The following is a 16209-nucleotide window of genomic DNA, read 5'->3' as shown; positions in this document are numbered from 1 at the left end:
CTAGGTTGTGAATATATAAATACAAAAGGAGAGAAAATAGAACCAAAAAAATTAGGTGCACCTTTCGGTTGTACAAAACAGAGGAGACAGCTTTTGGCGGGCAAGGAAAATGATATATTTAATGCCTTTTGGAACCTGGATAATTATGACAAGCAAAATATTTGCCTATTCTCAACTATGAAAGTAATTCCAAAGAAGAGAAGTTACCCAAACAAAATAAAACAAGTTCATTCATCCAGAAACGTTTCAGTTAAATATAGAGTCAAAATAAATGGAGATGAGGTTGAAATTTGTAAGAAAGAGTTTCTTGCCATACACAACATTTAAAAAAAAACGTATTGAAAGACTGGTTGACCAAAACAAAGCAGGTGCTTCTACTCCAAAGTCAGATAGAAGAGGTAGGCATGACAACAAGAAAATACCAGAAGAACACTGTGAGAATGTTATGACAGCATATTAATTTAACACCAAAATACAAAAGTCATTACAGCAGGCAAAAAAACCCAACAAAAGTCCACCTAGATTCCTATCTGTCAATTTCCAGTTTATACTATGATTATTATTTTGAGTGGTGCCGCCAAAATAATTTTCTGACAGTGGCCCAAGATAAATATATGGGCAAATTCTGCTCCGAGTTTAATATAGGCTTTAAGTTACCTAAGAGCGGTACCTGTAAAGGATGTGATGCAATGAATATAAAAATTAATAATGAAGCTGACAAAGAAATTGCAAAGACATTGAAAATTTATTACATTAAAGATGTGCCCAGGCCATGCAGGATCTAATGAAACAGGACACAGAGGAGGCTAAAGCTACGGGAAATGCAATGGTTATTTTGACCTACAACAAGCTATGCCAGTGCCAAATTTAACAGTGGGAGCAGCGTTCTATTCAAGAAAGGCATGGGTTTATAACCTCGGCATCCATGACTGTATTAGTGGAAAGGCCTACATGTACATGTGGTCAAAAAATATTGCCAAGCGAGGTAGGATGAAATTTTCAGCATTTTATATAAACATTTTCGAACTATAATAGACTCACTGCTGATAAGCTTATAGTGTACAGGGATAACTGCAGCGGCCAAAACAAAAATTGGTCTCTAATTTGTTTATGGCAAAAGCTTACTATAGAAGGCATTTTCACTTCTATTGAGCACAAATACTTGGTAGTAGGACATACAAGATTACCATGTGACCGTAATTTCGCAGCACTTGAAAAGTATATGTATACTCCAGACGATTGGTACGAAGCAGTAAAAATGTAAAAGAAAAAACTGCTTTGAGGTGATTGTATTGAAACAATCTGATTTTTTTTATTAAAGAATTACAAAGCGAGATTACGAAAAAAGCCATACAGATTACAAAGAAAAGTTAAATTTTCCAAAACATAATGTATATCAAACATTTTGTAAATGACGGCTATAAGGCAGTTAATATTGGGAAGAAAGGTTTGAGGAAGTCAATTTTACTTTCCAGAGATTTGAAATCAAAATACAGTGGGCCTATTCTGGTCCCAAGGTCTTCAACTATACTTTGACTTGGTGCCACATATGCTCAATAAGGTTAAATACACTATGGTACAGAGGAAGACTGACTGTATGCCCCATTTGCTTTGCTAAATGATGTAGTTGTTCTTTGTTATAACCTGTTTCAAAATATGTAAATATCACTTTTTAAGAAATACTCACGAATTTCAGATTTAATACTTGATCTGTGTGGCGCTTTTCTAGCTTTCAACTGCGGTAGCTTGCGTTATCCATGACGATTACACTATTTTCAGGAATATTTTTCAAAAGAGAATTTCGAAACCAATTTTCAAAAAGGTTGGCACTTGTATCTTCATGACAGTCTAAGCTAGAATTTTTGATATTCTTCGCAGATAAGAGCAAACAGTTTGGAACCCACCCATCTTTCAAACCGGCGTGAATTATTGTTATGCGTTTTTACTTTTTACAGTTTTTACTAGAATCGACTCATCCTTTGTATACTGTATAATGAGTATCAAACCATGTTTCATCCAGATATATGATAGAAATGTTTTCTAACCTCTACTTCCTAATTTCAGAGAGATACTCACTTCTTCAAGTGCGCAGTCTGTGATTCCATTATTGCTGCTTTCTTGTCTATCTTACGATACTTAAAACCCATTTTAGAAATGACTTTATGGAGGGTGGCACGACTTATATCTATGTATATTTCTTTCTTCTTCCTCTAACTTCAATTTATCTAACGTAGGAACTGTCTGATTTTCATAAAGGGAATATATTGTTCTCATAATATCTTGTTGAGTACTGTCCAAATTATGAGACTGAAAATCACTACATGAAGAAGAAGAAACCTACAGGAAGGGGACTGGCTAAACAGGAAAAATTGGAGAAAACGGTTGAGTGAAGGAACACAGTGAAAACTGTGGAAATCCTTGTATATACGAGGCATGTTTTTTAAGTAAGTACCGTTTTGCGATTCCGCCGCCGCAGCGCTACGGTCGGCGTTCCGCGCATGAGCGCTGGTTACCTACATCTCTTGTCTACGCACTGACGCCATTACAGTCTGATTCTTCATTGTATACTTGTTTACTCCAGTGTTTAAGATGCCTCCAACAATCGTGAGTAACGCTGATTGTGAAGTACGGGCTGTTATACGATTTCTTAGTGCTAAAGGCGTAAAACCGATCGATATTCATCGTGAGATCGTTGAAGTTTACGGAGAAAACATTATGAGTGATGGAATGGTAAGGAAATGGGTGAGAGCATTTAAAGATGGCCGCACAAATGTGCATGATGAAGAACGGAGTGGGCGTCCTTCGGTCGTTAATGAAAATTTGGTGCAGAAAGTGGACGAAAAAGTGAGAGAAAACAGACGCTTTACAATTTCATCATTGTCCGACTGCTTTCCTCAGTATTCTCGTAGTGTTTTGTATCGCATTGTTACCGAGAACTTGAATTACCGGAAATTGTGTTCACGTTGGGTTCCAAAAATGTTGACGGATTTGCACAAAACCCAACGTTTAGGCAGTGCATTGACTTTCCTTGAGCGGTAACACAGTGAAGGTGAAGATTTTTTAGACCAAATTGTTACTGGTGACGAAACGTGGGTGGCCTACGTCACACCAGAATCGAAACAACAATCCATGGAATGGCGACATTCATCATCACCCAAAAGAGTGAAGTTTAAGCAAACAATTTCTGCCCGGAAAATCATGTGCACAGTTTTTTGGGATAGAAAAGGAGTATTGCTAGTGGAGTTTCTGCCTCGTAATGAGACAATCAATGCAGCGTCTTATTGTGAGACATTGAAAAATCTGCGTCGTGCAATCCAGAACAAAAGACGTGGCAAGTTGAGTAAGGGTATCGTTTTGCTGCATGACAATGCCCGTCCACATGTGGCTAATCAGACCAAAGATCTCATCAAATCATTTAAATGGGAAACTCTAGATCATCCTCCATACAGCCCTGATCTGGCGCGCAGCGACTACCATTTGTTCCAGCACTTGAAGAAACACCTGGGCGGTCAGCGTCTTCAAGACGATAACGAAGTCAAAACATTTGTGATGCAGTGGTTAACAAGTCAGGCGGCAGAATTTTATCAGGAGGGTATTCAAAAACTGGTGCCACGTTATGACAAGTGCCTCAATATTCACGGAAATTATGTAGAAAAGTAGATTAGGGTACAGGCTTTCATGTAAAAATAAAATTATTGCCATATCTTTGCGCGTCTTTTTTTAATTCCAAAATGGTACTTACGCTCCAAAAAAACACGCCTCGTATATAAAATCACTACATTTTTTCGTTCTGTCAATGGTTCTTTGCTTACAATATCCTTTATCGATGATATTAGTGTTTGTGTAAGTAAACCTGTTTCTTTCACAGCATCTTGTTTGATTAGGCTTCTATATATTAAAATTTTACAAACAAACTTCACTAATATACTATACACAGCAGCAAGTACAGATTCTTAATGACTGATACTACCTATTAATTCCTGATTCAACCCTGATCGGTCAAGTAGAAATTTAAAACGTGTTTATCTATTAATAATGGCAATAATAACTTTTTTTTTTATTTAATTATTTAATTTAATTAATAAACCTGTGCTCGATATCTGCCTTTATTTTTCAAAGTTTAAAACAATATTAATTATTAAACTAAAATCACAGACAATAATGATGAAGATGAATAGAAAGACCTTTGTAATCCCTCCAAGTAGAAATATAAATATTTTCAATTGAAAATGCATAAACTTTAAACAACTAACAGGGCAAGGATCAGGTAAATTTGATAAAATATGCAAATAAATGCCCAAATTGTTAAAAAAATGCAAATTATATGAATTCACAAAAAAAATGTATTAAAAGTCAAGTTGCCTATTATCCACCCTTTACTTATGAACAATTTTAAACACTCTCAAAAATAGTCAACATCCTTATTATTAAATTGGATACCCTAAAAATAGAAAGAACATTTTCATAAGCTCTTAAGTGCAGAAAACAAGTATCAATGAATGGTATAATGCATCACAAGTGTATTATAGATACACTAAAGAAAATCTGTTCTACATATATGTTAAAACAGCTGAGAGAAGTCAGATCCAGCCCTACCTCACCCCCTTACTTATTTCTACTTGTTCTATATATAACACTTATTACATTTTGATTTGTATGCATTGTATTATCTGTGCCTATAAGGAATGTAGTAAATAATATATTCATAGTGTTAAAAAAAAGTCAAACGACAATTCTGTAGGCATATATTTATTTAATGATTACAATCATAAATTGATAATCTATAGAGGAATGTATAAGATAAAATTGGGTAAAATTAAGTACAATTTGCATTCATAAAAATAGTTTCTTTGGTATTCGTAGCAGATCCATAAGCTTCCCAATTTGATTATTTTTAGAAATCTTCACCAAAATGATGTATACATAAAAATTTACATAACACATAAACTGACTAGTGTTTTTTAAATAATATGTGTAAGAGTTAAAAATGAAATACATTTTGGTGCAAAACTGTGGATGAGAACATCATCATAAAATGTGTTGTTCACAACCTACTGAGATTCCTAATCATATTTAGTAAACACTACAATAAAATAATATTTGATAAAATACTTTAAAAATTCAAATAAAAATAAATAACTAATTTTTCAAATCGTCAAAAGTCTTTAGCATGTCTTTGGAATGTTTAAATATATAAAATAGGATAACAAAACCTCTAAGTGGAAACCTAGTGGCAAACTTATGCTCTGTCTGATGCAGTTGTGTTGTTTTCTACAACTGGATTTGCAAGAGGATCTAGTTCAGCAAAAAGACTAAGCCAAGAAACTTTATTTTCATTTGTAGCATTATTCTCTCCAGTTTTGTCTAGAAGTTGACCAAAATTGTTTAGGTTTTGCTGTGCTGGATCTGTGGGTATGTTGAAGAATCCTTCTTGCAATAACTTTGAAGGCATAAAGTCACCTGACATGAAGTCAGCATTTGAGCTCCAGTTCAGATCTAGCAATTCAGAGCTTGGCTTTGTGTTGGCATTTTCAGTAGTAATTGGTTGTTCTATTGGGGGTGGATTAAGAAAATCAGCATTTAATAGATCAGCTACTTCAGCTATATGGGATTCTTCATTACTGAAAAAATTAAACATTTGCATTACTCAAAACCTGTTTATATAGCATATTACATTTTTAATACAAAATAAAACCTCATTTACCAAGAAACATTATTTTTTATTAAGATTTCAACTTTCATTGTGAAAGAGGCCAAATATAATTACCATTGGGGTGTTAGGACGGTATCATTATGATCTATCCTCATCACATTAAAAAAATATTAATGTAGCAGATAAACATCACGATGAAAGTATGAGTAACAAGAAAAACTAAAATACTTACTTCACATCTTTACTTTCCTCTTCATCTTTTTTCTGACTTTTGGGTGGATCATCAGAATAATCAGAATTAAAGAAGGTCTTTTTAGATTTGTCTGTATCGAAGGGACTAAACAACTCCATAATGGTTGTATTATCGGTTGGTTTAATTATATCCAATTTGCCTGCAGCTGTACTTAAAGTTTCAGAAGACTTTGTGGAAAAATTCAAAATTGCACTTTGGTATGGTACTAAGCTATGGGAAAACATATTGCATCTTGCTGCAGCTAATAAATCAACTTTCTGTAAACAAGCTAAAGTCAATCTATCAAATTTTGTTTTGGTTTTCTTAACATAAGACTGGGCTTTTCTAAATTTTTCAAGACCATGTCCAGTATCAGGATCTAATTCTGATGACACTGACTTCATCCAACTCAGAGCTGCTCTGTACTCTGTCCTGGTTTTTTCCATTTCTGATATTGTGGCTCTTGTATCAGTTATAGCTCTATTACGGAATGTTTCCAATTCATGGTGCAACCTTACTAGAGATGGTCTAATAGTTAATCTTTGGTGTCCAGTGTAAGCCAATGCTTTTCCAGCAATTGACATAATTTGTCCTGCAGATGTATTTTTTTCATTTTTTCCACAGTCTCTTAAATACCTAAAACCATTAAAGCATTGAACATTTTTAAATATAAGTGTAGATATCCAACTAAGCTATGTTTTCTTGTTTTTATAGTGGTCAAAAAATGTCTAATTTGAATCTCTAAAACTATTTGCTTTGAATCCAAAACAAGTATCAACTTGATGTGCAAAGTCAATGCATATAAAATTTTGTATTGGATGATATATTGTGAACTGATTTAAAGTATAGTACAAGAACATTTGCAATGTTACCACAATTTGTGTAAATATTATTATCAAACTTAACTTCTGATGGTAAACCCACAGAACAACTGGATTTTACAAATGATCAAAAACTATTATGGTAAAAATCAGATAGGTCTATATTTTGTTCAATAGTCTGGTATTACCTATATTCAAATCTTGTTTGCATTTAATAGACTTTGCTAAATAATTGTACTCATTTATAATTTTTAACATGTTTATCCCACACTTGTTTGTGCAGTTTATTTTACTCATTAGATAGTAATATAAATACTTTTCACATCTTGTTAGGATTTTTTCTTCTATATTTCTCCAGACATGTCAATAGATGAATATAAAAGTTTAGAACAATGAAAGTAACAATTAATACAATATAATAATAATTATTAAAATGACAAGAACTGCAAAATATAATTTTTGATAACTAGAAAGGCATGCATTCCAATGATAAGTAAAATCTTTACAGAAACACACTTTAAATGATAGTGCCAATAAAACGCGTTTTTGTTTTTCTTTTAGTTATAATTGGTTAATTAAAACAAAATCAAATGAGTGCAAGCATACCAGATTTTATATTGTTATTCCAAAGAATACACATTTTTACCTGCCAAGAACATTCTCCTCTTGTGCCAAGTAACATAATCGTTCTTGATATAAGTCAATAACGCGTTGTAATTGAGCACAACTATCGTTAATTGATTTAAATAATTCCAATTTGGCGTCCAACTCTGCATCAGAAGAAACAATACACTCATCTTCCTTTCCACCTAATTTTCTGAGCACGCTTTTCTTGGTAACCCAATATTGATGCTGCATTTTAATAAATTTTCTTTAAACGGGTTTCTGGCATTGATCTGTTAATAAATTTTATCTTCCGGATGTTTCATTTCAGTTACAACTTTAACATTTTTGTTTATCTCTACAACACAACGTCACTCTGTTAAAGTCAAATGTCAAATGTTACCGTCAAATCAAAGTTATTTTGCGGCAAATGTTAATATAGCGGACAGTTTTAAATTTTCTTTCTCTTGCTATTATTGATTTGTAAATTGGACGATGAAATAAGTTAATTTATTTTAAATACTGCAACAATTAAAAGATTCATAACATTTAACCAAAGGAAACTCTACTTTCTCATCTTTCTGGACTGTCTATCATATTATTAATCCACTCATTAGCATATTATTAATTATACATGAAATGTTTGTCTTGGTATTTATGTACTTAAATCTATATTATAAGATCTATTGCAGATAACTTTAATACAATTATGCCATATTGAAACGTGTAGGGATGTATTATTAATTTTCCATGAGATATCCCAACTGCAAGTAGTACATTTAGATTTATATTTCTTGGCGTAGTTTATTGCCACTTTAGTGTACGATCTTTTTGTACTCTTAACTATTCCTTATTAAAATGTTTTTTATGTAGATCATTCTATAATTTATTTCAATAATCCAATCAAATACTTTATTTTAAAAGTATTTAGTTATCTCATCTTTAAATCTTATAGCACTTATAGGATCATAAATTATCTCACCATCCATGGGTTAAAACATAAAGTCCGTCTTTATATTCTGAATGGGTTCTGAAATTATTTTTTGTGGTATGTTTAAGTTAAATATTGTATTTAAAAAATGCGTTAAAAGATTTCGTCTCACAAGTTATTTTTTCACTCTATCGATCAATTATTTACCACCACGATTAATCAATTTTTGGTCAACAATTTAAACATAACAATTTGGTCTGCGCGTCTCCAATAACTCAGCAAATTGGCCACTGGAACACAGCTTCGTGTTTCTCAACATTCTTCTGGTTCGCTGTACTAGGCTCTGATGAGTTGAAACACGCACACATGCACTAATAGGAACTTCTGCTTTTTTTTTAGTTAATTGATGATTTAAAATTGAAATTGTTCAGATTTACCACCGAATCCGGCCCTAAGGACCAAATTGTTATGTTTAAATTGTTGACTAAAATTGATTGGTCGCTAGTTAATCGTGGTGGTAAATAATTGAATGATAGGGTGAAGAAATAACTTGTTAGACGAAATCCTTTCAAACGTTCTTTATTGTGCTCTTACGGCAATATATGGAAACATACTGTCTGTATACAATTGTAATGGTAAATTAAAACTTATAGCTAAGAATCTACATAGTAATACCTTAGAATAAATTTTTTTTAAACAAGAATTACTATCTTTGATTTCTGGTTATCTTGTCTAGAGACTATTAAAAAAACCTTTCATTTCACCTCCAAGTTCTTTCTGGTAGTCATTTTTCCTTGCTATTGTGTTTCTGTTGTGTGTTTCAGATTGCTGGTCTCACCTTCGAATCCTCTCCTTTATCCGTCCTTTGGACTGGATGTCCTTTTGTTGTGCTACCATCGTGGGCGTCGACAGCGGGGTATAATTGCACCACCTGCCCCAAAAGAAACCACATGCATAGTAATATATTTTTTATTGGTTAATAGTATGTAGATGCACCCTCTGAGAAGTCTATGCGCCCCACTGAAAATAATACTGGCACCCATGGCTACCATCCACCTAACAGCAGCATAAGTAGACATGTGGCCGCATGTAATTCAAAAGTTGAAAATTTATACACCTCAAATATTCAAAAATATAATTTTTATTATATTGTAATATATCAGACATGTTTTCATCATCATATTTATAAATTTAAATATACTTATTGCATTATACAGAAATAAATAAAGCTATATGTTTGTATAATTCTTTTACTGAAGCACCTGTGGTCTTTTTCACCAAATAATTCGGCAGTATTGTTTATTCTATTATATTTATTGTTTACTAAGTTGCGATATAACGTCCTCCACCTAAAAAGTAAAAGAACTTATAGAAAAATAAATAAATATACATTTTAGTCCTAGTTAAACTTTTAAGTATTACTGTTATTATATATTATTCCTCAAAAATTTCTTTTGATTCAATTATCCTGGAAACCGTAATTCTACAGTTTGTGCTTTTGCCAAATATCTACAAACCTCTTAATCGAACTAATCAACATACCAATTGTTCAAGCGTTATGATCATACACGTACATAAATACACAAAATACACGTACTAAATACAGGCAAAAAAGTGGCCACCCTACAAAGTTTTATGCATTCTTTCAGATTGCGTCTCAATTTAAATATTTATTGCGATCATATATGCTTGTTTTTGATATTTTTGACGTTTATGTTGTTGTTTTCTATAGTCACTGTTTATCTCTAAGTTGAAAGCATTCAATTAAATAGAAATTTAGCTTTTCACACGTGGATTTCGACTAAGTGAATAATTAAGATATGGTGTTATCTATACTAGATGTTGCTCGAATTATTACATTGCTACAAGACGGAAGAAGTCAAGTTTATATATCCAAAACTTTAGTTATTCCGAGAACTACAATGCGGAGAGCTTTCCATTGCTTTATAGAGACTGCTACATACTCACGTCGACCTGGTTCCGGTCGTAGAAGAGTTACCTCGCAAAGAGATTGTTGTTTTATTGTGATCGAACTTTTAAAAAATGGCCATTCCACTGCAATTGCTGCAAGAAACCGTCTGCAGGAGGTTCGAAATGTGAATGTAAGTGAGATAATGGTTAAAAGACCCTTCAATAAAAGAGGACTAATGGCAAAAAGGCCGGCTATTGTTTCCGAATTACAACCCAGACACTAATACCTAATCGATTAAATTTTGCTCGACAATATCAACACTGGAATATAGAGGATTGGAGTCGAATTCTCTTAACTGATGAATCGCGGTTCTGTTTGAAGTCTGGCGATGGCGGAGAGAGCGTTTGAAAACGGAGATATGGAAGATATACCCAAGCTTATATGTCCCAGAGAAGAAAGTTTGGCGGTGGTGGTGTCATGGTTTGGACTGGAATCTGATTTAAAGCTTGAACTGAACTTATTTTCATCAACGGTCCCCTGAATGCTCACCGGTATTTAGAGAATGTTTTGGTAGAAGCAGTAGTTCCATTTGGTCCATTTATTGGGAACAATTTCGTCTTTATGCATGATGACGGCCGCATACTGCAAGAATCGTAACAAATTACTTGAGGGAAGTACGAATTAATACTCTAGAATGGCCAGCCTGCAGCCCTGACTTTGAATATCATCGAATATCTTTAAGATGAACTTTTTTGGTAGGTTTAGAAGTCAACCAGGCCAGCTAGAAAGTCTTGCAGAACTTCAATACAAAACATTGAATGAACTTACAATGAATTTTTATTATTTAAAATTTATATGGTGGCCACTTTTTTTGCCGGTCAGTGTATATAATAACATTTATATATGTTAATATATACGTTAGATATGTTAATATATATATATATATATATATCTCTATGATTACTACACATCAATGGCATCTTTGTATTACAATTCTGTATTGGATCTTTTTAGTATTAAAGGTTGGCACTTGTGCATCACAAGTGTGTAAGCAGGTCATGTTGTAACCAGGCACAGAGATGTGTAAGACATATCTCTGAACCAGGCATTATTGTTATAGTAAAAAGTTTATATTTTTTGTCAATGTATTCTTGGTAATATTCTATCTAAGTAGATACTTTCACACCACGCATCTCTAGAATACCAAATAAAAGTTCTCGTAAAAATAAATTACTTTCTTCCATTTACATTTTATTTTGAAAACAATTATCTTTTAGATCAGGTAGGTATATCATTTTCTAAAACGAAAGGATTATTACGCAAGGTGGTTAGAGTTAACCATTCACATCTCACACCGTAAGCCTGTCTGTGGTAAACGTGATGACGAATGCTTGTGGAGATGTAGGTGGATTGCTAAAAAGCTGGGTTTCAGAAGGTGGTGTGTGTGATATGGACGATATGCTATGATGAAGTGCACAAGAAGAATTGTTGGTAAAGAAGGCCAAACAAGTCGAAAGAGGTACTTCGGGGGTTACCAGCCATACTAGCAATGGCTCTTTATTAGCCTGCAGGTTTTATAACTTTAGCTAGAGGGAATGAAACTTTTCTTTTAGGAACTCTGGTGAGTATTTTCCCTCGGTGATTTCATGGCGTCTTAAATGTTTGTTTGGCTCTCTTTTTCGAGCCTGTAGTGGTTCGAAGGACATACCTTCTGCTGAGGGATAGGATTCTGTCCTGGAATGTATGTGTGCTGATGGATAATGACTGCACTTCCTCATTCAGAATCTAAGGATTTTCCTTTCGGTGGCCATAATGATGTTAATTTGGCGGCTGTTAAGTGATGCGTAGACGCATGCCTTGTATTCTATTAGCGGTCTTATAAAGGTTTTGTAGGTGTGCAATAATGTTTTAGATGGCGTCCTGTTCATTTTACCGGACAGCGTTGCCAGGAGTTTAAACCTCTTTCTCACCTGTCTAGGGTATCTTGAATGTCGGTTTTCTAGTTGAGAGTCCTGCTAAAATGAACTCCCAAATAGGAAACCGAGGTTCTGATAGTAAGATCCTCTCCTAACAATGTTGTCCGGGCATGAACATCGCGACAATTGGAGGATTTGAATAAGATAAGTTGTGGTTTGGAGACGTTTATGGTCACTCTCCATTTACTGCACCACCTAATAACTCGATCTAAGTAGTTTTGTGCTCTTTCGAATACAGACAATTGTCTACGCTCTCTGTGTGGCACTGACATGAGGAGTGCAGTGTCATCCGCATAGAGAAGAAGGGTTTCCGATCTATGATGCGGTCAGATGTCACTATTGTAGACTGTGTAGAATATTGGAGTAGGAATTGAGCCCTGGGGTACTCCAGCTTGTGGAGTAAAGGGTGTGGATAAAATGTCGTCAACTTTTCCTGATCCTGATCGTTCGATTGGAGAAATAGGAATTTATTAGCTTAACCGAGGTGATTTTGCCGAGTTACGAAATTTAGTTTCGAGCTATATTGGTGCATTCCGTTGCCGGCCGGTTCGGTAAAGTGCGCATGTACCTTTACTCCACTGATTACAAAATGATGTAATATGTAATGGTGTTTCTCCTAAACTAGATAAATTAAAATATAGTTTTATTTAAATAGATCTTACCAATTTAAATTTAGGAGATTCAAATCTGCTTCGTTGATAGGCACCCATTTTAGATTCGGGAGATATTACATGGAGATGTAGATGGTTTACGCTTGTATATGGTGGACAATGAAAACCTATTCTAGCATCATTACAGTCTCCTCCATTAAGTTCAAGAATGTATCTGCTGAGTACGAACATTTCTTCCACTAAAAGAATATTTAAATCGTCAGTGCTGATTGAAAATCGGGACATTTCGACATCACATATGTATCTGCATCTGCAACATATGTAACTCACAAGATAAAAGCGAGGGGGCGTTAGTGAACAGTTGAGAGTAATATCGAATTTTGAATTTAATGACTCGACAGTTTTTCAAAATGTAAATAAACTTTATCAGTCTATAAACTTAATATGTATGCAGTATCTAATGTATGGTGCTAAATGATTTGGGATCAATTCCAGCTACAAAAATTAAAATGTATTGCTTAGGTCGTCACTTATAAAGTCCTACATGAAGACGTATATCTGTATACACTTCGTAATACATAAAAAAATATATACAAAGCAGATATCTACGCTCAAAATTTGGATATGGTACATGAACCCTATTATTATACGAGCGCTAATGTCGTGTTAGCAGCGTCGCGTTAGCATCGGCTCAACCAAACAATGGCAATACCATGGAGTAAATTATACGACCGACATTGCCGTCGGTGAGTCCGCGGTATCCCGATGTAAAGCGTTGGTAGCGTTGTGCGCAATTTACGCGTGGCACAGAGTGCGCATTAAGTTATACGTAACGTTGACAACGTGGTCAAAGTGATCTCAACGTCAACGCGACACAACTAGAACTAGAGTCACATATAAATGAGCGTTGTCATGCTACGTATAACTTGACGCACGAGACCTGCGACCTATAATGGATTGGTCGTGCTAACAACGCTTGATTTCGGGATAACGCGGACTCGCCGACGGCAATGTCGTTCGTATAATTTACTAATTATTGATTTGGAACAATGATTACAACGATTTTTACAAAGTTACACTAGTAAGACAATTATTAAACGGATTTTATATGATTTTTTGAATTATTAACCACTATTTTACTACATTGTTGACAAAACCACTTGTTGACCACTTTTATACATCTTATCACACTTTTTAACAAATTTACACACTTCTTTACAAGTTTTATATCTACTAATTTACGCAATTAAATTTACACATTTTATACATTTGATGCAATTTGCACAATTTTGCACATTTTATAACAATTTTCAGACAATTTGACACGTTTTACATACTTGTTATACATTTTACACAATTTTACCCACTTCTTACACATATTATACACTTTGTAAAGTATTTTACACATTTACTTTACTTTTTACAAATTTTTTTAGATCTAGAGAAGGTCTTTTTATTATTCTGTAAATATTGTAGGACATTTTTGATACCTGAGTGCCTTTTTTATCAGCATTAGGTCCAGCACGATTTGGCCAACACAGTACCGATGTATCCAAAATATAGTAAAGTTAAATTCAATTTCCGGTATAACCGGAAGTGGTAGGTAGCTCTAAATATTTTAGATTAATTAGGCATATCCAAAATAAAATAATATCAATGCACCGCCATCCATAGTTATGAGTTACACAGACAGAACCGCTATTGTTATTAGATAACCATTAATATTATTATTAGATAACAAGTTTATGTGACTTACCAAAATCTTTATCCTTAGGTTTCAAATAATGAATATTACGTATATGTTTCTTAGGTACGACTTGCAAATGATATTTAGAAGCTGGTTTTATATCCTTGAAAATGATGATCTCGTTACTTTCAAATAACACGGTCGCTTCTGCTTGTCCAGAAATAATTTCACAAAATACACAATCTGCATCTGCCATTGCAGCAGCAAATACATAATAGATAAGATTAAACTCAGTAAACGTTTAATAAAAATTAAATAATCTATAAGTATACGCCTATGTTATCAAAATGTATATGCATTGCGATTTCATAGATTACCTATATGTATACTATAGCACAGCATTATACCTACCTCTTATGGTATATTATGCTGTAATTATTATTAGACATTTTTATCTTAATTACAGATGCTACGATTCAAGCGTGATATGATATTGTAACCTGTTGATTTCCTTTCATAATTATTACTACTGGATTTTCCATTATTTACAGTTTCAATGTCACCACTATCAACCAAACATTTAATTGTTAGGCAAGTCATTGATAAGCGGTTACATATCGTTGCATTTTTATAAAACGAAAATTAATTGGCTTTAAAATTTCTAAGTAAAATGTTGGGAACAAATAATAATCTAAAATAGGAAAAATCCAAACGTTAAATACACGTACTGACTTTAACTTAATAGTATTTGAATTAAAGAACACAAAGATCATAAAAAAGCATATTCAATCATCCAGCCTTTAATAGATGAAATATTTATAAGTATATGCAGATAATAATTTATTTCTACAGATTTTCAAGACGCCTTAAAAACCACAGACGGCGTTACTTCTGCGTTTTGATCACCTGAATTAATAGTCCAGGACATGAGGGTAGAAATACCTAATAGAAAACCACTGATTTTTTTTTTTTATACAAATAACGACATTGCTTTGTTGACCATAGGAATTAAGATTTATTGCAAAACCATCTCTAGAGTATATTTATTATAATGCTCTAAAACTATTTTTTTGGTTATTTTTTAGCCTTAATAGCAATACAAAATCAATAAGTAATATGCTTTATTGACACTGAAAATTGTACAAATTTTATGTACAAAGCTTATAACAATAAAACACGAAAGAAGAAAAAAACTCAGAATAAGAATCGTTTGTACGTTTAAATAAAAAAAAAATATTAAAATTCTTCCAAACTTAAACATAAAAAATACTACCTAATTAAGAACCTACAAACTTAGTAAAATGTACCTAACAAAAAATAAAAATTAGGAAAGCAGATTAATGAATTAAGGGCTCAAATATTCCACCTCCTTGTGCTAAACAGTAACCAAATATGTCATATAGATTTCTCCTCATATTTTGGAGTAGGGCTGGTGTAATGCTTGCAGAGAAATGAAGTATTTTTGCCCGTAATTCGACTAGATTAGCCCTTTCAAACTGATGCCTATAAATGGTTTCTTTGAGAAACCCCCCTCCCCAAAAAATCGATAGGCGCTAAGTCACAGGATCTAGCGGGCCCTTTAATTGTATCACATGTACTTATCAGTCGATCAGGAAACGTTTGATTGAGGAAGTTAATAGTTGCTCTAGAGTTGTGAGAAGAACACCCATCCTCTTGGAAATAAACCTCCTGAAAATTAACGGGAAGACGTCGAACTGCCGGAATGATTTCATTCTGTAAAAGTTGTAAATATTTGGGCCAGTTTAGGTTTCCATCGATAAAA

At 33.5% G+C, this 16209-nt stretch overlaps 2 protein-coding genes across 2 annotated transcripts; both read right to left on the bottom strand.

Moving 5' to 3' along the window:
• Nucleotides 1-4729: 4729 nt before the first annotated feature.
• ICA69 (islet cell autoantigen 1-like protein) lies at nucleotides 4730-7701 on the bottom strand. Its single transcript, XM_072527443.1, has 3 exons — nucleotides 7353-7701; nucleotides 5886-6521; nucleotides 4730-5621 (listed from the first exon to the last, which is right to left on the bottom strand). Exons 1-3 carry the CDS (start codon nucleotides 7562-7564, stop codon nucleotides 5240-5242), a joined length of 1230 nt encoding a protein of 409 aa, XP_072383544.1. The 5' UTR covers nucleotides 7565-7701; the 3' UTR covers nucleotides 4730-5239.
• Nucleotides 7702-9195: 1494 nt separating this feature from the next.
• LOC140437747 (adenosine 5'-monophosphoramidase HINT3-like) lies at nucleotides 9196-14929 on the bottom strand. The gene is made up of 3 exons (XM_072527444.1): nucleotides 14496-14929; nucleotides 12791-12978; nucleotides 9196-9589 (listed from the first exon to the last, which is right to left on the bottom strand). The coding sequence occupies exons 1-3, from the start codon at nucleotides 14680-14682 to the stop codon at nucleotides 9554-9556; spliced, it is 411 nt and encodes a 136-aa protein (XP_072383545.1). The 5' UTR covers nucleotides 14683-14929; the 3' UTR covers nucleotides 9196-9553.
• Nucleotides 14930-16209: the final 1280 nt, after the last annotated feature.

Source organism: Diabrotica undecimpunctata, chromosome 3 (assembly GCF_040954645.1).
Source record: "Diabrotica undecimpunctata isolate CICGRU chromosome 3, icDiaUnde3, whole genome shotgun sequence".
In the NCBI taxonomy this organism is placed as follows: Eukaryota; Metazoa; Arthropoda; class Insecta; order Coleoptera; family Chrysomelidae; genus Diabrotica; species Diabrotica undecimpunctata.
Note: the sequence above shows the minus strand (reverse complement) of the source record. Positions and strands in the feature narration are given on the sequence as shown.